Here is a 27,408-nt window from a genome sequence, read left to right as displayed (position 1 = left end):
ATAGAGAATATTTAGAATTCTTTTAAACCTGACATTCACTTCTTGCTTTTCATGTAATTCTTGTTTTAGACACTACCTTTTTAACTTAGTGGAAAATATTTAGTGAATGTGATTGATGGAACTGCAATTTCATCTTGTCACTTTGTGTCTTTATGCTTAGGTTTATTGCATTCTTCTGTTAAAAAAAACTGTTTACAGAATGATTCTGAAGAACCGGCTTTGTCTGTAACCAGCTCTTTTGGGACAATTATGAGAAAATGTTCTAATAATGAAAGCAGTTCTAATAATAATAAAACAATATCTCAGGATCTTGATTATAAAGAAGCAAAAATTAATAAGGAAAAACTGCAGTCATTTATAACCACAGAAACTGGTTATGTGTCATGCTTGCAGGAAAAGCACTGTGAAGATGATCCAAAAAGCCAGAGAGTTTCAGATATAAAGGAAAAAGTATTGCCTGCAGTATTTCAGCCTGCATTGCCACATTCAGAGGAATGTAATGATATTCTCTTCCAATCCCAGGAAAGCTTTTTACATGGCCATGATAATACCACCATTTTAACTCGTAGCTCCAAGGATCTTCTGTCAAATCCAGTTGTGATTTCTAGAGGAAAAGAATCATATAAAATGTCAGAGAAAATAAAATCTGAGAATTGTGAAGCTGGTTTTGAATTAACCAAAAGTATTTCCATGGAAAAGAATCAAGAAACATGTGTTGTAAATGAAAATTCTAAAAAAGCTGAGCTGTTGTCACCTGAAAAATACATAACAGAAGCATCACCTTCTATGAAGGTACAGTTCAACCAAAATACAAATCTCACAGTAATCCAAAAAGACCAAGAAGAAACTACTTTAATTTCAAAAATAACTGTCCCTCCAAACTCTGAAGAACTTTTCCCAGACAAAGAGAATAATTTTGTCTTTCAAACAACTACTGAAAGGAATATTCCTGTTTTAGGAAACATTAAGGAAGTTCATGAGGCAGACCTCAGTTGTTTAAGAGAAGCTGTTCCCGAGAACTCTGCCATAGTAGCATGTACAGACATAGATGACGGACAAGCAGCCAAAGTGTCGATTACAAAAGATTTTGGTTCATCAGATGTAGTCTGTGATCTTGCAGAGAAGAATAGAAATAGTGTAAAGCAACCACCAAAAATGACTCTAGGTCAAGATTCAAAGTCAGATGTCTCGTTGGATATAGATATGAAATCAAACAGAAATAATGATTGCATGGGCAAATGGGCAGGACTCTCAGATTCGATTTCAAGTCACAATTTTGGACGTGGCTTCAGAACAGCTTCTAATAAAGAAATAAAGCTGTCTGAACACAACATTAAGAAAAGTAAAATGCTCTTCAAAGATATTGAAGAACATTATCCTACTAGCTTAGCCTGTGTTGAAATTGTAAATACCGTATCATTAGAAAATCAAAAGAAAGGAAGCAGACCTCATGAACTTGATTCACAGTCAGTTAATACTGTATCTGGGTATGTGCAGAGTAGTGCAGTTGTTTCTGATAGTGGAAATAGTCACACAACTCCTCTAGTTTTATCTTTAAAGGGAGACTTTAACTCAAACCATAATTTAACACCTAGCCAGAAGGCAGAAATTACAGAACTTTCTACTATATTGGAAGAATCAGGAAGTCAGTTTGAATTTACACAGTTTAGAAAACCAAGCCACATGTTACAGAGTAATCCATTTGAAATGCCTGAAAACCAGATAACTGTCTTGAATACCACTTCTGAGGAATGGAAAGATATTGATCTTCATCTCACAATTAATGCCCCATCTCTCAGTCAGGTGGGTAGCAGCAAGAAATGTAAAGGTATAGTTGGAGGTAAGCAAAAGTTGGCTTGCTTCTCAACAACAAACTGTAACAAAAGTGCTTCTGGTTATTTAACAGATAAAAACGAAGTGGAGTTTAGGGGCTTTTATTCTGCTCGTGGTGCAAAACTGAATGTTTCTAGTGAATCATTGCAGAAAGCCATGAAACTGTTCGGTGACATTGAGAATGTTAGTGAGGAAACTCCTGCTGAAGTAGATCCAGGAAGTTTCTCTTCAAGTCAGTGTAATGATTCTGATGTTTCGATGTTTACGGTAGAAAATTACAGCAATGATAAAAATTTAAGTGAGAAAAATAATGAATGCCAACTAACGCTACAAAATAACATTGAAATGACTACTGGCATTTTTGTCAAAGAATATACTGAAGACTACAGGAGAAATACTGAAAATGAAGATAACAAATATACTGGTTTTGTTTGTAACTTAGAATCTGATGGCAATGCTTCAAGTAAAAATGATACAGTTTATATTCGTAAAGATGAAAATGGCTTGCCATGTATTGATCAACAAAACATACATCTAAAATTATCTAGCCAGTTTATGAAGGAGGGAAACATTCAAATTAAAGGTTTGTCAGATTTAACTTGTTTGGAAGTTGTGAAAGCTGAAGAAACATTTAATGTTAATATGTCAAATAAAAAAGAGTCAGCCGCTAACAAGATGAGGCAAAATATAAAAGATTTTGATGTTTTTGATTTGTCCTTTCAGACTGCAAGTGGGAAAAACATCAGAGTCTCTAAAGAGTCTTTAAATAAAGTTGTAAATTTCTTTGATGAAAAATCTGCAGAAGAACTGAATAACTTTTCAGATTCCTCAAATTCTGAATTACTTTCTGGCATAAATATCAACAAAATAGACATTTCAAGTCATGAGGAAACAGATATGGTCAAAAACAAAATATTGAAAGGAGGCGACCCAGTTGGTATTAAAAATCAAGTACTGACTCTCCAGCAGAGACCTGAATGTGAAATCAAAAAGATCATAGAACCAACCATGTTGGGTTTTCATACAGCTAGTGGGAAAAAAGTAAAAATTGCGAAGGAATCTTTGGACAAAGTGAAAAATCTTTTTGATGAAAAAAAGCAAAATAATAGTGAAATCACTAATTTCAGCCATCAAGGGGCAAAGACGCTAAAGGACAGAGAGCTATGTAAAGAAGGGCTTGAATTAGCATGTGAGACAGTTGAAATAACTGCCCCAAAGCATGAAGAAATGCAGTATTCTCTAGAGGAGAAAAGGCTTGTTTCTAAGGAGACAGGCATGCCACCCAGGTTCTTAAGTGATCATTTATACAGACAAAGTGAAAATCTCAAGATATCAAATAGTATCTCTCTGAGAGTTAAAGTACATGAAAATATAGAAGAAGAAACAAGAAAAAGTCCTATAACTTGTTATACAGATCAGTCCACTTGTTCAGCCATTGAAAATTCAGCTTTAGCCTTTTACACAGGACGTGGTAGAAAAATTTCTGTGAGTCAGGCTTCACTATTTGAAGCCAAAAAATGGCTTAGAGAAGGAGAATTGAATAATCAACTAGAAAAAATAAATTCTGCCAAGGTTATATGTTTAAAGGAATATCCTGGAGATTGTGTAGGAAATCCTTCATGTGGAAATAGTTCAAACAGTATCATAACTGAAAATGACAAAAATCTCTCTGAAAAACAAGATTCAACTTCCTTAAGTAACAGCATGTCTAACAGCTATTCATATCATTCTGATTTTTCTCATTCCAATGAGTTATTTAATAAGTCAGAGTATCTCTCAAAAAATAAAAGTCATAATTCTGATATTGAGTCAGTAGTGAGGAATGTCAAAGATAGAAAAAACACTAGTTTTTCTGAAATAATATCCACTGTAAGAGAAGCAAACATAAACCCACAAGCTGTAGACAAAGATAGTTGTGTTCAGAAACTTGTCACAGACTCTTCACCATGCAAAAATACAAACACAGCTGTTGAAGTGGCCATATCTGATTCAAATAATTTTGAGACAGAGCAACCTGCACTCAGTATAGCAAGTGATAAAATAGCCTTTGTTTCTCATGAAACAAAAGTGAGAGAGAGGTTTACAGACAACTGCAGGAAGGTAACTAAGCAAAACACTGAGAGTGAATCAGGCACTGGCCGAACAAAGATTGTGACACATTCTCATAAGGCATTGGGTGATTCAGAGGATATTATTTTTCCTAACTCTCCAGATAGTGAAGAGCATAGTATGCATTCACACGAGGTTTTTCCTGACATTAAAAGTGAACACCTTTTACAACATGACCAAAGTATATCTGGATTGGAGAAAGTTTCTAAAACACCACTTTGTCATATTAATTTGAAAACTTCTGATAAGTGTAAATTTAACATGGGAAAATGTCCCAAGTCAGTCTCTTCTATAAATGTTTGTGGGATTTTTAGCACAGCAAGTGGAAAATCTGTACAAGTATCAGATGCTGCCTTACAAAAGGCAAGACAGGTATTTTCTAAGACAGAAGATAGTGCTAAGCAACTCTTTCCCCAAGTATCATTTAAAAGTAATGAAGAACATTCAAACAAGTTTGCAAGAGAAGAAAATACTGTGATACATACCCCCCAAAATTTACTATCATCTGCTTTCTCTGGATTTAGTACAGCAAGTGGAAAACAGGTTCCAGTTTCTGAGAGTGCCTTTTGCAAAGTTACGGGAATGTTCGAGGAATTTGATTTAATTGGAACTGAATGTAGTCTTCAGCATTCACCTCCATCTAGACAAGATGTATCAAGGATACTTACTCTTTCTTGTATTGATAAGAGAACCTCAGAACACTCTGTAAGCTCCAAAACGGGAAAAGCCTATAATGAAGAGTTTAAATTATCAAACAACTATAACATTGAAAGTGGTTCTTCAGAAAATAATCAAGCTATTAAAGCTTCTCCATATCTCTCTCAGTTTAAGCAAGACAAACAGTTGATGTCAGGAACCAATGTATCACACATTGATAACATTCGTCTTTTGGGTAAAGAACAAACTTTACCTAAAAATATAAAAATGGAAATTGGGAAAACTGAAACTTTTCCTGATTTTCCTATGAAAACAAATACAGAAGTTTGTTCTCCTAACTCCAAAGATCCAGAAAAGTATTTTGAAACAGAAGCAGTAGAGATTGCCAAAGCCTTTATGGAAGATGATGAGCTGACAGATTCTGAACTTCTAAGCCACGCCAAACACTCTCATTTTACATGCCAAAAAAACAAGGAAACGGTTTTGATAAATTCAGGAATTGGAAAAAGAAGAGGAGATGCACTTGTCACAGTTGGTAAGTGTCTGTTATTTCCTGTTGGTTTCCCAATCACTTTTTAAATTAAATCCTTAATAATTCTGATATGCTAGGTTGTAGCAATTAGGATATTATACACTGAATATATTTTCTTCAGACTTTTATGTGTAGTTTGGGAGAATGCGATTTCACTCGTGATATCACTGAGTCTGTGTACCAAGAAGTCATTGGCTGAGTCCTGTTTACATACATACACATAGAGAGGGGGAGAGAGCACAGAGGTTCAGACTCTGGGTCTTAAGAACTTTAAAAGTTAGTTTCTAATTATAGGTGTTGCTTAGCTTTTTTTTTTTTTTTTCATCCAGGAAGTGTTCTAAAATCAGTTACCATTAGCAAATAGTATTCTGGTCTTAATGCCATTTGGAGTATGTTCTAATTTCTCTTTTAAATGTAGTATAACAACTTAGTTCAATTATTAGGTTAATTGGATGTTTGATTTTTTTTTTTTTCTGTTAGTATCTCTGTCTAGGAGTAATCTTAAATAATTGAATCTGTTGATTAGTTACAATTAAAGTAAATAAAAACTAACTCTCCAACTTTTAAGTGGATGATCTTAAATACCTAGCTACTGTTTAAAAACTCTAGACTGGTAGAGTAGTTGAGTTACCACAACTTTTCTTGTCCAGTCCATTCACATTACGGAGAAAGACACTGAAGCCTGTGAGTTCATTCTTCCACTTGGTGCATTTTGCCTTTAAGTCATCCTGGTGGACAAGTCTTATCCAGGTCACATTCTTTACCAAGTTTATGTTATGGGCAAAGTAGTAAGTTTATAATACTTACCTTAAACTGTTGCTGTTCTCTAGTGCAAAATTCTGAGGTGCAGATGCTTAACGATATTCATAATTCTTTCATGGAAAATAATGGCTTTATTTATAGGACCCCGTTTTGTTCATGTGTGTACTAAAGTGGGTTGGCCTTATGCTTAGGAATAAAAACAACTCAGACTTCTACTAAATGTTCTCAACAACATCACTGTTTCATTTCCCTCACTTCTGTTAGATATCAATATATATAGTTTAATCAGCTTCTGGTTACTTGAATAGTACAGGTTCTTGTCAAGCAATTAAGTCACTTTATAATCTAACACTTGATACAGACTTGCATGGACATTTTTGTTTATTAAATCCTTCAAGTTTACTTTCTTTAATAAAACGTCAATTCCTAATAGCCTGTGGCTTTGTGGTTTATCTCCACCTTGACTCTGTATGCAATTCAGGTTTCCAATAAAACTTGATTTATACTTTTAAAAAAGCATCAAAGAGCAAAGTATCTGTTAACACATTATCTCAGGATGACATGGAAATGCATAACAAATTATGGTTTAAGTTTACTCTCAGCCTTTGTAGAGTTTTTAAATAAGAAGTACATATTGGCTTCCCTGGTGGCACAGTGGTTGAGAGTCCGCTTGCTGATGCAAGGGACACGGGTTCGTGCCCTGGTCCGGGAAGATCCCACATGCCGCAGAGTGGCTGGGCCTGTGAGCCATGGCCGCTGAGCCTGGGCCTCTGGAGCCTGTGCTCCGCAACAGGAGAGGCCACAACAGTGAGAGGCCTGTGTATCGCAAAAAATAAATAAATAAATAAAAAAGAAGTACATATTACTTTTGGTAATACTTGAATGTAATTTTGGTAATTTAAAATCTTTTCTCCTACTCACTGACTCTAATTCAAGGACCTATATCATAAATTCCTTCTTGAGTGTAATGCAAAAAAAAAAAAAAAGTTTACTTGAAGAAATTTTGTTTGTCCTTATTGCCAGTAAACCTAGGGTTACTAAGTGGCAGCTTATTAAAAAATAGCTTATCTGTGATATCTGGTAACACCTGTTTATCCCTGGACCCTATTAAATAGTGGTATTTTAAATGGTCAAAAAATAATAGAAATTAAATTGATGTTGAAAATTTTCTCTTTCAAAATAGAATTTTCACTAGTTAGCATATTGTAAGAGTCAGTACTTTAGTTTTTAAAAAATGGACTATAGGCTTTTTAAAAAAAAATTTGATATTATTTGTTTTAAAAACATGTATGGAAATTTCCTTTTAGGAGAACCCCCAATCAAAAGAAACTTGTTGAATGAATTTGACAGGATAATAGAAAATCAAGGAAAATACTTAAAGGCTTCAAAAAGCACTCCAGATGGTAAAATTTGCTTTTTATCCATATCTTTTTCTATAGTTACTATACTTAGTATTCTTTAAGTTATTTTTCTTTGGGTATGCAGGTAATTGGGCATGCCTTTACAGTGTGGTTTGTTAAAGCTTACATCTTGCCTTGTTTTGTTATGTGAGCTTTTCCTTCATAATACCTAGTATAATGTGGAGGTTCTCCATAATTGAGAAATGTGAAATGATAACAAAATAATGACTTTTAAAATAAAAAGCTGTAAGAATTTAGTAAGAACTTAGTAAAATACTTTAAGCTCAGGTTCTAGAATCTAGTTGATTTCATAATATTTACATGAATCAGTTATTTAATTGAAAAACAGTGACTTTCAAATTATGTTATTTCTTATACATTTATTAGATGGGATTCTTCAGCAAGGAAGAGCTTTCCCTTAACAACTGGGGATGAACTCTATAGTTCCTCCTAAAAAGGCAGGGTAAATATTGAATTCTTTCCCTTTACTTACCAATTTTCAGAGTAAAGAGTAGTTGGTGTAGTAATCACTACTAATGGTAGTACGGAATTTTTTTCTTAGTTGAGTAAAACTGATTTCTTAGATTTTTATTTATAATGTATATATAAAGTTTAAAAGAACACATAAGTAATGTATTTCTTTACAAAAGAAAACATTTTTTAATGCTCAAATCATTTCAAATTTGAAAGTGGAAACCTTTTCAAGTATTTCCTAAGAGTTTTTTTTTTTTAATATGCTTTAATTAACCTTTGAACACTTTCTTGCTTTTTATTTTCACAAAAAGATTTCTTAGGGAGTCGTTGTAATTCCCTGCCCCAGTTCTAGAATCCTTAGAATCTACAAAGATCCTTCCAGTGGTTAATATTTTTTAAAAAACAAAATTTGAATGCTAACTATGCTCATAGCTGCTGGTGTATTTTTTATTAATGCTGCATTCTTGGTTTCTAATAACATTAACATATTTACTTATTTGCTTTATCTTCCAGCCATGGTTCTCAAACTTTTTGATCTCAAGATCTCTTTATATTCTTAAAAATGATTGAGGATCCCAAAGAGCATTTGGTTGTGTGGATTATATCTATTTATATTTACCATATTCAACATTAAAACTGAGAAATTTTAATATTTATAAATATTAAATATTGTGCATTGGTCAGTTTGAAAATATTAGCTCAGAGTTATGCAGCTCTTCCAAACGTTGACACATTTTATTACACAATGTTAAACAATTACTTTTGTTAATGTCACCACTGATCTAATCTGAAAATTTAGTATTGGGAAATTGTCAAGCTAACAGCCAGATACAAGCGTTCCAAAATTGTCATTTTGTTTAAAAGCTTGAATTTTACAATTCAGTTTGTTTGGCAGCAAATACTCTCACTTGTTTTTTTGTAGTGATAAGCTCATTTCATTCATTTTTGAAGAAATATCTGCTGCATACCCAAGTCTGAAAGATTGTGATTTGTTGGTTATTCTTTCAAGTAAAAATGGAATTCTTTGGGACAAAAATGATTAGTGCAGTTCACATACAGTGCATTTCCTCAAGACAATTATTGCACTAAAGTATGCAGCAGGACATACCAGCAGTGCTAATGTCAACACAGTGAGAAAGATATATATAACTTCTTCTCCTCCTCCTTCTTTTCCTTTTTCAACTTCTTCTTCTCCTTCTTCTTCTTCTTATTATATGATTATTATTACAATAGTTTGACAGCTTGGATCCCCTTTAAGGGTTGTGGGTTCCTCCCACCCAGGGTTCCATGGATCACTTTGAGAATCACTGTCTTACAGTATATGTATAATAGCTTCAAGTTTACAATACCAGTGTTAATAAATACCAATAATAAAACTACTAAGGGAAATTTAAGAATTCTTTGCAGTTTTTGTCCTAAGAATATATATCATTAAAAATGTGTAGTCAAAGTTCTGTGTTCAAATGCCACTCAAAATAATTATTTTGTTTGCAGTTAACAATTTAATAATTAGGTTAGATTCATTAGTTTTCAGTTTTAGGGTTTGCTTTTTCTTTTTTAATTTTATATTTGAATAAATAGAATGTTTACATAGTTCATTCATCAAAACTACAAAAAGGTTTACTTGGAGAAGCCTGATTTCCATCGCCATCTCCTCTACACTGTTCACCACCTTCCTCACTATCTTGGTAACTATTTTAAATGGTTTTTGGTCTGTCCTTTTAGGGTTTCTTTTTGTGAAAATAAGTAAATATGTGTATATATGTTCTCATTACGTTTCTTTCTTACTCAAAAGGTATCAGTATGCATATGGTTTTGTACCTTCTTTGTTTGTTGTTTACTTTAGAATTTATCTGGAGATCATGCCTTAATAAGTATCAAGAGATCGTCCTCGTTCTTTCTTGTGGTTGTATAGTACTTGATCATGTCGCTGTATCAGTGTATTCTGGTTTATTCAACCAATCCCGTCCCTACTAATGGACTAGTTTTGAAGATTTAAGAAGTACAAGTTACCTGCTGAGAATGAATAATATCTACAGTTTAGCTTGTCAACCTTCATAAAACTTTTAAATATTATATTTGCATTGGCAATTCACTAACACATTTGAGTTATGATTAACATCAGCTGACTAAATTTATACTGATTTCTTATATATGTTTGCACTGTGAGTTATTTGGTATTCATCATTATCAATTTGTGAATCAAATTTTTGATGGTTATTAACTAAGCATTCATTATATGCATTGAAAAATTTTAAATGTATAATTTTCTCACATTTTTGTGTAAATATTTACAATAATGTGTAATGAACATAGGAAATAAAATCTCCCATTAGATTTTCATTAATACATAATGTAAAAGACATTTCATTAATACATAATGTAAAATAATATTTTTCTAGGCACAATGAAAGATAGAAGATTGTTTATGCATCACATTTCTTTAGAGCCAGTTACCTGTGGACCCTCTTGGTAAGACATGTTTAATTTTTTTGTTTTAATTCTACTAATATAGTATAGGAAAAATGTGGGGTTTTTAAATAAATATTTCTAGAAATGCTGGCTCTAACATACAGTACAGACATTAACACTTCCCCTTTTTGAAAGCCTGCATCAGGATTAAATAATTCTGTACTTTGGTAGTACTTTATAGTGCTGTGTATATTATTATGTCATTTTTAATAACTTTGTAAAGTAGAAAAACAGATTTATTGCAATTTTGTGGATAAGGTACTGAGGTTGAGAGAGATTACGGAAATTACTCAAAACCAATTAATAAAGGTGGCCTATATTATATCTCAATTATATTAGTGGAAGTGAAAGAAAAATTAAAGATGGCATATGTTGAAAATATGCTTTTATCTCTCCTCCCTCTCAAAACCCTATTAGTTACTAAGAGGATTTTTTTTAATGTATAAATCTGTAAGTACAGTGTTGTTTCAGAAGAAACAACAAAATTTTAGAAGCTAAAAATCATAAATGATTTAGAAAGACATAGAAAGCTAAAACCTGACATTAGAGCAAGCAGAGAAGCTATTCAGTTTCCCCTAAAGAACCTGAGAAAGACTCAAATTGGCAGCAACATGTAATTCTGAAGGTGAGGTAGAAAATAGGAAGATTAGTTGAAAATCTGTTTAAGAGACATCTACATCCCCTCCCCCACGCAGGCAGGCAATTATCCCTTTTCTGTCAAAAGACCAGAAGGTCATTCTCTGGAGAAGATGAATTGGAGGGATTCTGAATTGGGGATGGGGTTGGGGGAAGATTCTGAAAAGAGAGATAAAGTAAAAATCTGGATGTCGAGTAGTGAGACTCCCTAGCCTCCTTCCCACACTTGGCTCCCAGAGGCTGGCAGCCAGGCCTCTAGGCGGAAGACTAGACGATTGTTTCTGTGGGTAACAGGAATAGAAAAGACTAAAAATACTGACAGTTGTGGTTACTTAAGTTAAACCGCATACCAGATCACCAGACAGTGAAGCCAACAACTGACAAGCCCACCAGCACACAGCTTCCAGTCAGTTCTTCAGTGCTTCACACTTAAATGAGAATAGATAATCAAGGATCACTAGTCATTGGAAGAAAGCCTCTGGGAAAGATAGTATCCAAAGTACAAAAACCAAAGGACAGAAAAGGAACTTAGAGGAAATAGACCATGCAACAAGAAGAAAACTTCAAAAAAAGTACTAATATTTTCAGGAAAGAGAACATATTGCATCTGTAAAATAAGAACAAGTTGCTATAAGAAGAGCTCTTGGAAATTAAAAATATGATGGCACAAATAAATTAACTCAGTAGAAGAAATAGAAGATAAAAGTTATGAAAACTCCCAGAATATAGTGCAAAAAAGAAGAGGAGATGAAAAAAGAATGAAAGGTAATTTTAAGTCAGTCCTGTGGCTCTAACATCTGAAGATTTGGACTTTGAGAAAGAAGTAACAGAGGAGAAATACAAGTTTTCAAAGAAATAATTTAAGATATTTTATCAGTACAGAAGGACATGAGTTTCCTTGATTAAAAGGACCCTCTGAGTAGGCACATGAATAAAAATGACCTGTACTAAAGTATATCCTTGTGAAATTTTAGAAAATCAGGTTTCAAATGAAGTTTCCAGAGTCATAATGGTATGAGTCCTCTCATCATTAACAGTGGAAGCTAGAAGGTTATAGATTACAGAGCAATGCCTTTAAAATTCTGAAAGAAAATGATTTTCAACCTAGAATTCTACCACTGACCAAAATATCAAATAAGTGTGAGGACAGACATTTTTCAGATGTAAAGTATCAAAAGGTTTGTCTCCCACACACTTTTCTCAGGGAGCTAACTAAAGTCCATAAATCAGAAGGAGGAAGATATAGGATTTAAGAAACAGGAATTCAACATAGGAGAAGGTAAAGGGAATCATCAGGATTATACAGAAGGGGGAGATCCCAGAATTACAGCTGTGTGGCTAAACCTAGACAGGTACCCAGACCATTTTGGTAGAATAAAGCCCTGGGAGAGTTTGCCTACCAGAAAAAGATTAAAGCAGAACCTGAAGTATTTTAATGTATTAAGAAACTTCTTGGTAAAGATGGTGAATTGAGCATACTCACCTACTTTAATTGCCTCTCAAATTTTTACCAAAACAACCATGAAGGAATTCATACATACACATATACACACACACGTCCCCTCCCCAAAGACAGGGAGAATGGGAGAGGAGAGACCACAGTGACTACATTGTTCAAAGCATACATACAGGAGAAAACTGATTTGAAAGTGGTAGTGGGGAGAGGAGAGAACCCACCATTTTACACTAAAGAAGCCTCAGAAGCTCAGGAACTGGTGAATCTTCAGAATTGGGTGGTGAGGGACTTCTCTTGTGGCACAGTGGTTAAGAATCTGCCTGCCAGTGCAGGGGACATGGGTTTGAGCCCTGGTCTGGGAAGATCCTACATGGCGTGGAACAGCTATGCCCATGCGCCACAACTACCGAGCTTGCACTCTGGAGCCCGCAAGCTACAACTACTGAAGCCTGCGCTCCTAGAGCCCATGCTCCACAACAATAGAAGTCACTACAATGAGAAGCCTGTGCACTGCAATGAAGAGTAGCCCCTGCTCGCTGCAACTAGAGAAAGCCCGCACACAGCAGCAAAGACCCAACACAGCCAAAAATAAATAAATTAAGAAAAAAAAGAAAGAAAAAATAATTGGGTGGTGGAGAAGGAGCCAAAATAAGGGTATATATGTTGAGAATCTATTTAAGATGCCGTCAAATCCCCTCCTTCACTCCATGAAGCTGGGCACTACCTCTTATGCAGTCTAACAAAAGACTAGAGGTTAACTGTCCAGGGAGGGTACAATACAGGGTTTCTTTATTGAACACACTAGGCACAGTGGAAGGCAGGAGTAATATACTGAAGGCAAGGGGATCAGGTTAATGTGTGCACACTGAATGTTGGGGGGCTCTCCTCCCCAGGTCTTCTTCCCCCACTCAGCTTCCAGAATGCTGGTAGCTAAGTTTTCACTATTAGAAGCTTCCAGTTAATCTACAGTGTTGCTTACAATCAGTAACGGTGTACCAAAGGCTTCCAAACAGCTCTGTGATCCCCGATGCTTAAATATGAACAGACAACCAAAGATTACCGAACATCACAAAAATCAAAAATGAAATAACCAAAAATCAAACTAATGAAAATAACTTAGAAGAAACACTATTCAAGGAGCAGAATGAAAAGAGAATTATATGTATAAAGCTGAGAGTTTGGGTGTGAATGAATGATAGGTACATAGAAAAGCAGCAGAGTTTTAAAAAAATAATAACCCAATGGAAAGCAAAAGTTGTAAAGATAGGAATTACAATGAGAATGTACTACATATTAATACCACATATACTTTTTACTAATATAACACACTCAGCTGTAAAAAGTATTTAGTCATAATATAAATGTAAAATATTGACAGAATCGAATATGTAACTTGGGAAGATGAGGAAAGGAGAGAGAGAAAGAGTGTTTGGTAAAGTCGAAGTGGTCTTGTGGGAGCTAAATCTCCATTCTCCATGGTGGCTCTTCAATATAAAAAAGCCCAGAAGAAGCAGTTACTGAGGTGTCACTTATAGATAATGGATGTGAATATCACAGAAGCATCTCAAATTGTAGACAGCAGTTGTAAAATCTTTTCTAATGGTAAATTTTTAAGCCCAAACATATGGTTTAAATTGCATTAATGTTATCTTTTCAAAAATAACTACTTGTGACGTTGAAAAAGTCATTGACCTGTATTCTGGAATATATTTTTCAGCAGGCTACTAATATACATGTTTTGAATGTAGAAATCCAGGTGATTTTTAAAATTTTCATTTTCAAAAGTAGGTTGTAATATTAAAAATAAAGTAAATGCTTACTTATCTACATATTACCTTAATTTACTCATATGATGGGAAAATAGTTTTATGCATTTAACAAACAGGTATTAAGCACCTTTTCGAAGTATCTAATTTATACTGTGTTGATAGATGAAAAGATATGTAAGTCCAAGTCAGATTGCTTGTCTTGGAGCCAGGCATGAAAAGAATTATTGTGCTATAAATACTAAAATGAATATAATAAAGTGATGTGAGAGCACAGAAAAATTGGCAGCTTAATTATGTGACAAAAGTTTAATAGGAAAAGTACTTTAGATGGAATGTAAAGAATGCTGGTTAAAGAGGGCATTCCAAATCTGGAAACAGTAAGAAGTTGTGTGACTTTCATCATGGGATTTGTCAGGCTGGGGGTGGGCTGAGGACGAGGAAACACAAAGAAATGGAGAGAGTAGGACCAAGAAGGAAGCCTCCTGTATGTCATTTCTGACAAGTCGAAACCTGGATAGGCGATACTTTGTCTTTGGAAGTTTAAGAAGAGACGTGACGTAACCAGATTCGTGTTTTAGAAACAGACCAGAGAGAAAAGGTTGCAAGGAGATTAGTAAGGAACTAAAGGCCTTAGTTTAGTTAGTACATGGTGGTAGAGAGCAGAGAGTGAGTGGAAGACAGATTCAAGATTTGGCAAGAGAGTCATTAACTGAGAGTGGCAAAATATCTCCATGTGGATTCAAATAGAGGTCTTGATCATAACTTGCAAAGCAAACTCCTCATTTTCACAATATTTTTCATATTTAAAAACATTGGAGTGAAAAATCAGTGAAAGTAAGTTTTGGAGTACACAGGTTTATTCATTCCTGTGCACTTGATCTCATCTAGGTCTATTCAAGAAAACCAGTCCAGCCATTGTCCCGTCTCTCTCCTGCATTGATCATTTTTCCACCTTACTGGATTAGTCCCATCAGTGTAGGTAGTTGCTATAAATCTCCCATCTTGAAAAGAAAAGCCTTTCTTGACTCCTCTTATCCCACCAGTCCATTTCTATGCCCCACTTAAAGCACATCTTATGAGAATTGTCTCAACTCACTTTCTCTACTTCATCTCTTCCCTTTCTCTCCTGAGCCCATCCCAGTCTTTCATCACTACCCACTACCCCTCATCAAGATTACCAGTTACCATTTTCTTTACTCTGGCTTCTGGGACATCTGTCTTACGTCTCCTCCTATCCCACTGGCTGTTCTTTCTTACTCTCCTTTGCTAATTCTTCCCCTAACTGCTAAAGGTTAAATACCTGCATGGTTCAGCTCCAGATGGCTTCTCTTCCTGCCCTTCCTCCCTAGTATCTCATCCACTCATGACTCTGTATACCATCTATTTGGTGACAGCTCCAAAATTAATATCTTTAGCCCAGCTTTCTTCCCTGAACAACATATTTATTCATTCAGCTACCTACTTGACATTTTTATTTGGGTGACTTACAGATATCTTAAATGTAACATCTCCAAAGCTGATATTCTTTCCCCTTACTTGTTTTCCTATAAATGTAAAAGTCTAACAACTCTGCTTTCAAAATATATGCCAAATCCAATCACTTCTCACCATTTCCACCCTTAACACCTGGTTCAAGTCACCATAAAACTGTCTACATTATTTCAACAGAACTGGTCTTCCTGCTTCCTACTTTGCCTCCCCCCACCTCCCTATACACAGTGAATTTTCAGCAAAGAAGCCAGAGGGATCCTTTTAAGTATAAGGCAGATTATGTCATTTCTGGACTCAAAAACTGTTCCATGACTTCCCATCTCATAGTACAAGCCAGAAGTCCTTACCATGGTACGCAGGTTCTTTGTGATCTGGCCTTTTTGCTACCTTTCCAGTCTCACCTGCTAACTTTCCCCTTGCCTACTCTGCTCCAGGCACACTTGTGTCTAGCCCAGTACGTGATGTCTACTCTGCCTGTAGCAGTCTTCTCCCAAATCTCTTCATGGCTTTCCCTCTCACTTCCTTTAGGTCTCTGTATAAATGTCACCTTGTCAATAATGTTTTCCTTACCAGCCTATATAAAATATCGTTTATTTATTTCTGCTGGACACACTTCCTGTCCCCCTTACCATGCTTTAATTTTCTCCATAGCATATATAATACCAATTGACATATTTACTTGTTTGTCTGTTTCCCCCCACTAGAATGTAGACTCTATTAATTTGTTTTATTTGTCACTATATCCCCCAGCCAGAACACTGCCTGGAAAGTAGTAGGAACACATTAAATACTTGCTGGATAGATGAATGGATAACTAAATAAGTTGTAGGGTAACTTCAAGTTCCATGGGCTTAGGGTTGGGTAAAAGGAAGTATGGGGTTTTCAACAAAATATCGAGGAAGAACATGTACGCTAGGGAAGGTGGTAAGTTTAGTTTGGGACATGCTTAGTTTGAGATGAGTGTGGAACATCAAGATAGGGATGTCTGGTACTAGATGCAGTTCAAAGTATAAGAATAACACCTGGGGAGTGTCGGGCATAAAGATACAGATTGATATTTTTATTGTTAGATGGTAATTTAAGCAATGTAAATGACTCATATCACCCAGGGGAAGTGTCTAGGGAAGAAATCCAACTTTGGAGGCAGGAAGATTTTTAAGAGAAAGAAGAAAAAAACAGTTAAAAAAGAAAAGGAAAGAAAGAAAAAGAGGGACAATCGTGGTGTAAATATTCGCGGTGAGAATTTTAAAAAGGAACAAGTTGTGAAAACTGTTAGAGGTCAAGCAGAATGAGTTTACACATGAAGCTTTTTTTAATTTTGGTATTGGGAGGTCATTAGCAACTTTATTGAGAAAAGTTTCTGTAGAATAGTGGGGAAAATGAGAGTTCAGAGAGTGGAAAGTGAGGAAGTGAAAATAGCTAGTTTAGATTACCTACGGAGGAAGGTTGGCCATGAGGGGTACGTAACAGTATCCGCTTGAAAGGGAGATAAGGTTGAGAAAAAAGTCAAGAGTGGGCAAGGCTTTCTGAATGAAAAAGGTGTAACAGATGATAGAGAAAGGAAGGAGATGGAATATCATTGCAAGAGTGGGGCTCCCGAGGAGACTGGGATACTAGATGGGGTCAAGAATACAGGTGAAGAGGTTACCATGAGAAGAGGACGGGTAGACAGATGTCTGGCGAAGGAGGTAAGTGAGGAGCTGTGATAGACCTGGAAGAGACAGATGGGGGAATCCAGGTTTGACACATTCTCTTCTCTCATGTTTGTAGGTGGTAAAGTCAAAGGCTGGGAGTCAGTGTGTGAGAGATAGTTACAGACTTGGAGAGTGTGGTATTGTTTTGGAGGGCAACCATGATGAAATGCAGAACGGTTACCAGAATAGGATTGCCATGTAGCAATTGAGGGTCTACGAAAAAAAAATACATATTCCAAAACATTTATATATATATATATATATATATGTACATTTACTGGTAAATAATCAAGCTTAAATATTTTCTCCCCATTGTAGCACAAGTACGGAAAGGCGAGAAATGCAGAATCCAAATTTCACTGCATCTGGTCAAGAATTTCTATCTAAATCTCATTTTTCTGAACACCCAACCTTGGAAAAGTCTTCAAGCAGTTTATCAGTTTCAGGGCAGCCACTTTGTAAGGTTCCTGCCCCAAGAAATGAAAAAAGGAGACACTCGACAACTACAGGCAAACCAATGAAAGTCTTTGTCCCACCTTTTAAAACTAAATCGCATGTTCACAGAGATGAACAGTGTGTTAACAGGAATACTAATTTCGAGGAAAACAAACAAAAACAAAAAAACATAGATGAACATGGCTCTGGTGATCGTGAAAATAATGTTAATGACAGTGAAATTCATCAAACAACAGCTATGCTTTTCACAAAGGGTGAAGAAGAACCTTTAGGTATTGTGTGAAAATTTGTGTTGATGTATTTTTGCCTTTCAGATATATATATTTCTTATGTTAAATAACACCTTGAGGATTTTTGCCCCTTTTATGATGATTACTAATTTCAAAACCTTTTGTATTGCTTTAGATATTTCTGTCCAAAGATTAAGTTTAAATTACTCTAATGTTTTCTTTCAAAGGTAGCTAACTGTAGACATTCTTCTTAAAAAAAAAAAAAAAAGCTATTAGACATGCAGTCTAGGACAGCTATTATTGGATTATGATTTTTATCAGGCTACTAATTTTCTTCCAAATTCGAAATAAAAATAATCTATTTCTGTTCTTTTAGAAACATTTATCAAGTAGAAACTTTTTTTCATCCCTTAAGATTTAAAGTTAGAGCAAATTGATATATATCATTTTATAAAACAAGGGTTGTGCTTTTAAATTTTATATTCAATTTTACTTTTTGTTAATTATTTATTCTTTAATAGATTTAATTACAAATCTTCAGACTGCCAGAGATATACAGGATATGCGAATTAAAAAGAAACAAAGGCAACGTATTTTTCCACAGCCAGGCAGTCTGTATCTTGCAAAAACATCCACTATGCCTAGAATCTCTCTGAAAGTAGCAGTAGAAAGCCGAGTCCCCACTGCATGTTCTCATAAACAGGTATGCTTTTGTCTATAATGCTAATTAATAGCTTTTATAGCAATGTGTAACTTTATTTCATTAACTGGCATCTTCAAATTGTTTAAAGAAAACAAATTGATGCAGAAATGGATGAGTAAAATCATCTTGCTTCCTAATCAGCCTGCAGTGGCAACCTCCTCCTCTGCTGTGTTATCCTAAAGTGATCAGTGCTTCAAAATTACAATTTCTCTTTCGCCTTCAAAATGTATTCATTTTATTACTATAAGTGCTCTCAGCTGGGTGTTAAAGTAGTCTCATTGAATTTAAAGTGTGAATGACTCATAACCCTGAACCTGCTAAGAGCCATTTACATTTTTAAAAGGATTCTTATTAAGCCAGTACTATCTAGTTGGAATTTGGAGCAATGGAGAGGTGAGAGTCTGGGCCTCTTCTGAGTTTTTTAACTTAAGAGGTTTTCTTAAACATTAAATTACTTTTTTATCCCCACAACGACTTCCTATGGCAGATGTAGCAGGAGGCATGTACATAAGGGGAATGGGAAAGGTGCAGCAGACTCTTGAATGTATAGGTCATTTATATTATGTAAAAATTTTTTGACTTCCAGTAAGTAAGTTACATATTTTTATAGTGAATATTTTCATATTTAAATGAAAAACTTTGGGTAGATTCAGTTTGGGTGTGTTATAATTTTTTTTTCTGTGAAACATTCTTTTGTTTGATGTTTCTTACTCATTATCAAGTTTTTCTATCATTTATTTTGTGCAGCTATATAGGTACGGTGTTTCTAAACATTGTGTAAAAATTAACAGCAAAAATGCAGAGTCTTTTCAGTTTCACACTCAGGATTATTTTGGTAAGGAAAGTTTATGGGCTGGAAAGGGAATACAGTTGGCTGATGGTGGATGGCTCATACCCTCCAATGATGGAATGGCTGGAAAAGAAGAATTTTATAGGTACTCTCTGCAAAAAGAAATTTTGTATTAACTAACTTTTGTATGTTCCATCATCTCTCTCTTCCTCACAAGTCCCTTTTTATCTTTCCTTATCTCTCCTGAACTTAAAAATTTGGCTAGAAATCAGAAGTTTATACATTGAATCATTTTAAGTACATGTGGTTCACTTGATATTCTGTTGAAATCTTTTGAAAAGTGAATTTTGGTTTGTCTTAGGATTTAGTGAATTGGTTTTTCTTAAATTAGGACATTATAGCTTTTATAAAATAAAAACTGATAAGAAAGGTTAAGTGTGAGTTGGCCTTATTGTAAACCCACACACATGTGTATACTTGTGTGGATATTCTCTTTCATTGTGTATTTCAGTAAATATAAAATATAAAAAATAAAGTTAAACAGAAATACTTAAATATCAGTAATACCAAGTGACTAGAAAACTCCAGTGCCCTAAAAAATCAACAGTTTAGGAACTATATATCCTCTTAGGATTCTAGTGTTTATACAAACATAATTTTAAATGTTTGCTATCAGGGAGGTATTACCTCATGCCAATGACAAGAGATAGGAAACCTTTCTCCTGTGCCCTTATTTTTGAGATCTCAGTATATCTTTTTAAGTTTATAGTTTTGAGAAAAGTGTTAAAATATTTTTTTCTTAAATTTTTGTTATGTTTTTGGAGTATTTTAAAACACGAATGTTATTTACATCTTGGTACTTGTCCCACATAACAAATATCAGCTGTTGATTCTAGTTGGAAAAGTAACAGCTGTATCACTTAATTGTATTAGGTAAACTGCATAGTGTAGAGGTTGAGTGATTACTCTGTAATCAGGTGGGCATGGTTCAAACTGCATTGTTGAGGCTCAAGCTGTGTTTTTGATCATTCAACAAATATTTATTGAGAACCTACTATGTGTCTGATACTATCTTGGGTACTAGGGATAGCAAAACAAAAAAATCTCTGCCCTAATAAATCATATATTCTAGTTTGGGACAGGGAAAGAAAATTTTAAAAGGGAATAAGTAAATGGTATAATATATTAAAAAGTGATAAATACTTTGAAGATAAAGCTGGAAAAAGGGGGTAAGAGAGAGTTAGGTGAGGAGAGGTATACAATTTTTTAAATAGAGTAAGAAGGCAATGTGTAAGGGTACTGATGCTAGTGGTTGGTAGATAGGAGGGTGGAAGTTTATGGAAGTTCTCTTTTAATTACTTCTGTTTATGTAGTGCTGAGAGTGAGAATGGGAAAGGAGGAGGAGTTGTAGATTTGAGCAGATATCAAGAAGAGAACCAGGACTAGAGAAGGAAGTTCTTAGGTGATTTCTAAAAACAATCTCTTTGATAAGAAATACATAATCTAAAATATAATTATTTTACAGTAAGGATCTCATTTTCCAGTTGAAATAATTGTATTGACTAACATGTTAAGTGAAATTTTTATTAGCATATTTTGATACATGTCATTTTCTAAAATTATAATACTTATTACGTTAACTCATAACAACTTATTGAATGATCTTGTACAATTTAGTTTTTGTGCAAAGAATAGTCGGGGTTATTGAATTCAGTATCATCTTACCTGGTTTTTATTATTTCTTCTACTTTTATTTGTTCAGAGCTCTGTGTGACACCCCAGGTGTGGATCCAAAGCTTATTTCTAGAGTTTGGGTCTATAATCATTATAGATGGATTATATGGAAACTGGCAGCTATGGAATTTGCCTTTCCTAAAGAATTTGCTAATAGATGCCTAAACCCAGAAAGGGTACTTCTTCAACTCAAATACAGGCAAGTTTAAAGCTCTATATTAAGTAATCATATATTGTATGGGTCAGACTTCTGTGCTGTCTGTGACTTGCACATCAGAGCCAGTTGTTGGTGACAGCTGCCATCCCACACTGCTGTTCAGTTGTATAGCGCAGTTCTCTTGTCACCCTCCAGCCCCCACTTAAGAGCAATCACACATTCATACACCCTCTGCTTCCCTCTTCTCCCACCCTCTCCTTAACCTCTTGGCACATGAGAAGAATATGAATTACTAATTTGATCGGCTCTTCAGGGATTGCTAGTAAAGAATTTTTGCATTTTGGGGGTTTTAATATTTAGTTCATATTTTAGCAGTATAAAACTTAATATATTACCAGCTACCAAATTTTAAATTCTCTTCAGTCTCAGTATTCAATAAAGGTATTTAATTTTTATTCTCAATTATTCGGTGACTTTTTTTTACAATGAAATTCTAGACCCACAATTTCTAAAATAATTCTTTTTTTTCCTTTTAGGTATGATATGGAAATTGATAGAAGCAGAAGATCAGCTATAAAAAAGATAATGGAAAGGGATGACACAGCTGCAAAAACACTTATTCTCTGTGTTTCTGAAATAATTTCATTAAGCACAAATATATCTGAAACTTCTAGCAGTAAAATTAATAGTATGGATACCACAAAAGTGGCCGTTGTCGAACTTACAGATGGATGGTATGCTATTAAGGCCCAGGTGGATCCTCCCCTCTTAGCTCTCTTAAAGAACAGTAGACTAACTGTGGGTCAGAAGATCATAATTCACGGAGCAGAGCTGGTGGGCTCTCCTGATGCCTGTACGCCTCTTGAAGCCCCAGAATCTCTTATGTTAAAGGTAAATTAAATTAATGTACACTCTTGGTAAAAATCAGTCACTGATGCAGTTAAATTCTAGAGAAAGTTTACATTTAAATTTTAAAATTTACTTATGCCTATTAAGGATGCTTCGTTTCTTGAAAATGTACTGATACTGTTATTAGTTTAAGTGGCATATTTCTCAGATAGTTAAATATTTGTGTTTTTGGAAAGCCAGAGATATTTACTGAGCTGAAATAATGCAGTTGCAAGTTCAAGAGCAGGAGTAAATTTGCACCGGATGTTTGATTTTGGTACCTGTAGCCCTCATGTTGTTCTCATAGTATTGCTCTGCTTCCACTGTGATTACTTGGCCAAATCTCTGTTCCAGTATGATTAGAACATTAGATTTCAGTGATTCTTGGATATAGAATACTAAAGTACACCTTTCATCTCTATGTAGATTTAAACCTAGATAACAGGACTTTGTTATGTTGAATAGTCTGTAATACTGCTATCAGAAATGACTGCTAATGTTGCACATTCAGATTCACTTTTGAGGTAACCTTGTAAAGAATTTACTTCTGTTGTATTCTGGATCACTGTAATTCAGGAAAGCATTTTAATAAATCAATCATTTTTAAGTTAAAGAGATAATTTGTCATTAACTTGGGTTGCTTTTAGTCAAGCTGAAACAGGCTTTTGTTTTATGTTGCTTAGAATACCAAAGTTGCACTGGCTTTCAATTTTTGTTTTATCAAATCAATATATGTGCATAATTTCAAAACTCAAGTAAAATAAGGTATATAGCCCCACATACACAAAAGCAGTCACTGATGCAACCCTGCCTAACCTCCCTTCATGCTCCCCAAAGGCAGCCACTTCCAATCTCTTTGGCTATTTCTTTTGCTTATACTGTTAGGTCTTCTTTTCACCTTCAGTTTAGACATTAACTGTTAGCTTCCTGCTATGAAAGATGAGGAGTGAAGTCAGTATTCAATGTTTATGTTATAATGACTATGAAAAATATTTTTTGCAACTCAGCATACAGTATACCATGATTACATTTCCTTTCTTTACAACTTACTGCTTTCCCTGGAGTTATTAACTGTCTTGTCTTTTTTGTCTTTCTTAATTTTCTTTATCCTTATTACCAACTCATTCCCACACAGGAGCCATATAAAAATTGTCTCACTATGTTAAAATACCTTTATCAGTTCCATTTCTTTTTCTTGGAGATTCCTTGGATCTCTCCATGTTCCTGCTCAGTTCTGAACTGGTTATCTTCTATGTATGCTGCACAGTTATTCTTGAAATTATTTTCACCTCTTTCTGAGTTAGAAAGCCCTATACTCTGAATTCCATACCTTTCTAGATGTATTCCCTAACTTTAAGGGCACACAACCGCCAGAGGCTTCTTGAGAAAGGAAACATGCAGGGTTTTTTTATCTTATTACAAGATTGGCTGAATATAGAATTTGAGGTTGAAATATTATAATTCTTTCAGAATTTTGAAGACATTTCCTCTATTACCTTCTTCTTCTGGTATAGTTTCTGTTAAGTTCAGTGCTGGTCTTATTCCCAGTCCTTTACTATGTGATCTGTTCCTAAGACGTTTTTAAGATTGTCTCCATCATTCTGAAATTTCACAATGAGGTGATTTGGTGTCAGCCGTAAAAGCAGGAAAATTATCATAAAATCTGAAATAGAATTGAATACAGGTATATATTTAACTTATAAATCAATTTATTAATTTGTCCAGATTTCTGCTAACAGCACTCGGCCTGCTTGCTGGTATGCCAAACTCGGATTCTTTTCCAATCCTAGACCTTTTCCTCTTCCCTTGTCATCACTTTTCAGCGATGGAGGAAATGTTGGTTGTGTTGACATAATTATTCAAAGAGCATACCCTATACAGGTATGATGTATTCTTGAAACTTACTCTGTATTTCTTTCTTTAGAGACAATTAATTTGAATGATTGCTCCCTACCCTGTATTTCTGTTTGACACATTATTACAGTGGATGGAGAAGACATCATCTGGATTATACATATTTCGCAATGAAAGAGAAGAAGAAAAGGAAGCAACAAAATATGCAGAAGCCCAACAAAAGAAACTGGAAGCCCTGTTCACTAAAATTCAAGCAGAATTTGAAGAGCATGAAGGTAAAATGAGTTGTATTTACAAGATCTTTTTTTCAGAGTTTTAGAGGCTTCTAACTGGGTGAATTGTCTTTATTTTGAGTAATAGATTTTTTTTTTCTAATTCTGAATTTTTTCTGATTTGAAAAAAAAAATTACATAGGTAAACAGATAAGCATTGAATTGGCCCCGAAATATCACATCTTTATTCAACATAATGAGCTTTTAGATCCTCACAAATTGTCTTAGGCAATTAAACATTACATACCTACAGCACTTTTCAGAAGTTTTAATTAAACTGGCCCGTAAGCTTTAGTACTAAAGTATTTGTAGCATCAATTTTTGGTATTAGAGTAAGAAAAGCAACAAGGGAAAGAACCATCAAATTATTCTCCCCAAGCTGTTTGTCATTCTCTTTCCTCTGTGTCCTTATCTACATAATAGAACTTGCATTTTTGCTGTTGTAGTTGTTGATCTTTATGTTTTTATACCTGGAACTAGAGCTTATTTTCCCTGTGGCATCAATTTGAAAAATAAAAATTATAGTGTTTTATGCTTAAAGGATATGAAATTTTACTTTTTTTTATCTACCTTTTTTATTGCAGAAAATTTTATGTTCTGCATTTCTTCATGATTTTCTTTATTTTTTTAAAATTTTATTTTATTTTTTATACAGCAGGTCCTTATTAGTCATCAGTTTTATACACATCAGTGTATACATGTTAATCCCAATATCCCGATTCATCACACCACCACCACCACCCCCTGTCGCTTTCCCCCCTTGATGTCCATACGTTTGTTGTCTACATCTGTGTCTCAATTTCTACCCTGCAAACCAGTTCATCTGTACCATTTTTCTAGGTTCCACATATATGCGTTAATATACGATATTTGTTTTTCTCTTTCTGACTTGCTTCACTCTGTATGACAGTCTCTAGATCCATCCACGTCTCTACAAATGACCCAATTTCATTCCTTTTTATGGCTGAGTAATATTCCATTGTATATATGTGCCACATCTTCTTTATCCATTCATCTGTCAATGGGCATTTAGGTTGCTTCCATGACCTGGCTATTGTAAATAGTGCTGCAATGAACATTGGGGTGCATGTGTCTTTTTGAATTATGGTTTTCTCTGGGTATATGCCTAGTAATGGGATTGCTGAGTTGCATGGTAGTTCTATTTTTAGTTTTTTAAGGAACCTCCATACTGTTCTCCATAGTGGCTATATGAGTTTACATTCCCACCAACAGTGCAAGAGGGTTCCCTTTTCTCCACACCCTCTCCAGCATTTGTTGTTTGTAGATTTTCTAATGATGCCCATTCTAACTGGTGTGAGGTGATACCTCATTGTAGTTTTGATTTGCAGCTCTCTAATAATTAGTGATGTTGAGCAGCTTTTCATGTGCTTCTTGGCCATCTGTATGTCTTCTTTGGAGAAATGTCTATTTAGGTCTTCTGCCCATTTTTGGATTGGGTTGCTTGTTTCTTTAATATTGAGCTGCATGAGCTGTTTATATATTTTGGAGATTAATCCTTTGTCCGTTGATTTGCTTGCAAATATTTTCTCCCATTCTGAGGGTTGTCTTTTCGTCTTGATTGTAGTTTCCTTTGCTTTGGAAAAGCTTTTAAGTTTCATTAGGTCCCATTTGTTTATTTTTGTTTTTATTTCCGTTACTCTAGGAGGTGGATCTCATGATTTTCTTCATTGTTTAACTCCATGTTCTAAATAAATTTGCAGGAAAATGGGACTCAATATTTGATTTGCTTAAAATTATCACTAGCTCATAATTAAGTGAATCATGAAATCATTTACTTACATGAAATCACTTTCATGTAAATCATGTAAATTTCATGTAAATCATGAAATTTACAAATTGCTCTAATGAAGTAAACTCTTTGTAGGAGAACTTATTAAACCATGAATACACTAGTTTCAAATTTTCCTGGAGAACTTTTAGCAGATAAGTGGTTTATTTTTAACCTTCCTTCTTTGGGTGTTTTTTTTGTTGAGTTCTCTAGTTTTCAGAGTTCTTAACTTTATAGTTCAGCTAATTAGTGTTGCTTTTTTCCTAGAAAATATAACAGAACGATGTATACCATCACGTGCACTAACAAGACAGCAAGTCCGTGCTCTGCAAGATGGTGCAGAACTTTATGAAGCTGTGAAGGATTCACCAGACCCAAGTTACCTTGAGGTGAGAGAGTAAGCTGGCCTACAGTGAGGCTAATCTTCATCCTTCAAGGTGGAAAGCTATAGTCACTCATCTGGCCACTACAGGAAGCACTGTGTTGAAATGCTGTGTTTCTCCAAGGGATGTGTACCTCAGTGATGGGGTCCTCAGTGATGTACCAAACCAGGGTGCTACATTTCTACTTCTGTACCAAATAGAGGATGAGAGAGTTAAATAATTTATATATTAAATATGGTTTAAAATGCAGGCAAAACTTGCTTATTTTTAAGATAAAACAAGTACCTTCAGAGCACTGTCTCAGTTTCCATGTTCTCAGCTCTTTCTCAGATCCTACGTAGAGTTTATTTCATAATCCTCTACCTTAAGGATACTTAGGTGGAAAACTTTCAGAAGCACAAAAATGTGTTACAAATAGCATAGGCTTTAGATCATGGCTCAACCATTGATTAGCTAAGCAAACTGGATATGAAAGAGCTATAAAATGGGCACAAAAGATGTTTTAGGATCAAATTGGATAATGTATGTAAAGGGTACTGTTAACAAAGTTCTATGTAAATGTTATTATTAGAGTATCATTTCATACATTAAGGTAGGCTACTTCCTAAATTTTTAGACACCTGGGTATCTAATTAATGCAAATTCTAGGATTAGTTTGCAAAATAGGGAGGAGGGGAAATTTTAGGAAAACAGTTTATTGATTAATCTCATTTATTTGATGACAATAAATGTTGTATATAACCTTAACTTTCTTAAATAATGGGACCTCAAAATAAAGAATACTCTGCTCGGAGAGTGAGCAGTGCTGTTCTGAACAGAATTCCCTTATATTCCCAAATGTTACAACTCAGATTCTCCCTGTGGGAA

The 27,408-nt window shown here is 34.6% G+C and overlaps 1 protein-coding gene across 1 annotated transcript in view; it reads left to right on the top strand.

The window, feature by feature from the left end:
- Nucleotides 1-27,408, top strand: part of BRCA2 (BRCA2 DNA repair associated) — a gene marked incomplete at its 3' end in the record, with an annotated part of 52,528 nt that overhangs the window by 13,785 nt on the left and 11,335 nt on the right. The window contains exons 10-20 of the mRNA XM_082675396.1: nucleotides 161-5,134; nucleotides 7,201-7,296; nucleotides 10,170-10,239; nucleotides 17,604-18,013; nucleotides 18,493-18,674; nucleotides 19,422-19,609; nucleotides 21,227-21,397; nucleotides 21,892-22,246; nucleotides 23,969-24,124; nucleotides 24,228-24,372; nucleotides 26,426-26,547. Of these exons, the coding sequence (XP_082531522.1) occupies nucleotides 161-5,134; nucleotides 7,201-7,296; nucleotides 10,170-10,239; nucleotides 17,604-18,013; nucleotides 18,493-18,674; nucleotides 19,422-19,609; nucleotides 21,227-21,397; nucleotides 21,892-22,246; nucleotides 23,969-24,124; nucleotides 24,228-24,372; nucleotides 26,426-26,547 (6,869 nt within the window). The remainder of the gene's footprint in view (nucleotides 1-160; nucleotides 5,135-7,200; nucleotides 7,297-10,169; nucleotides 10,240-17,603; nucleotides 18,014-18,492; nucleotides 18,675-19,421; nucleotides 19,610-21,226; nucleotides 21,398-21,891; nucleotides 22,247-23,968; nucleotides 24,125-24,227; nucleotides 24,373-26,425; nucleotides 26,548-27,408) is intronic.

Source organism: Grampus griseus (genome assembly GCF_964374135.1).
Source record: "Grampus griseus genome assembly, chromosome: 18".
In the NCBI taxonomy this organism is placed as follows: Eukaryota; Metazoa; Chordata; class Mammalia; order Artiodactyla; family Delphinidae; genus Grampus; species Grampus griseus.
This window is presented reverse-complemented; position numbering and strand designations above follow the sequence as displayed.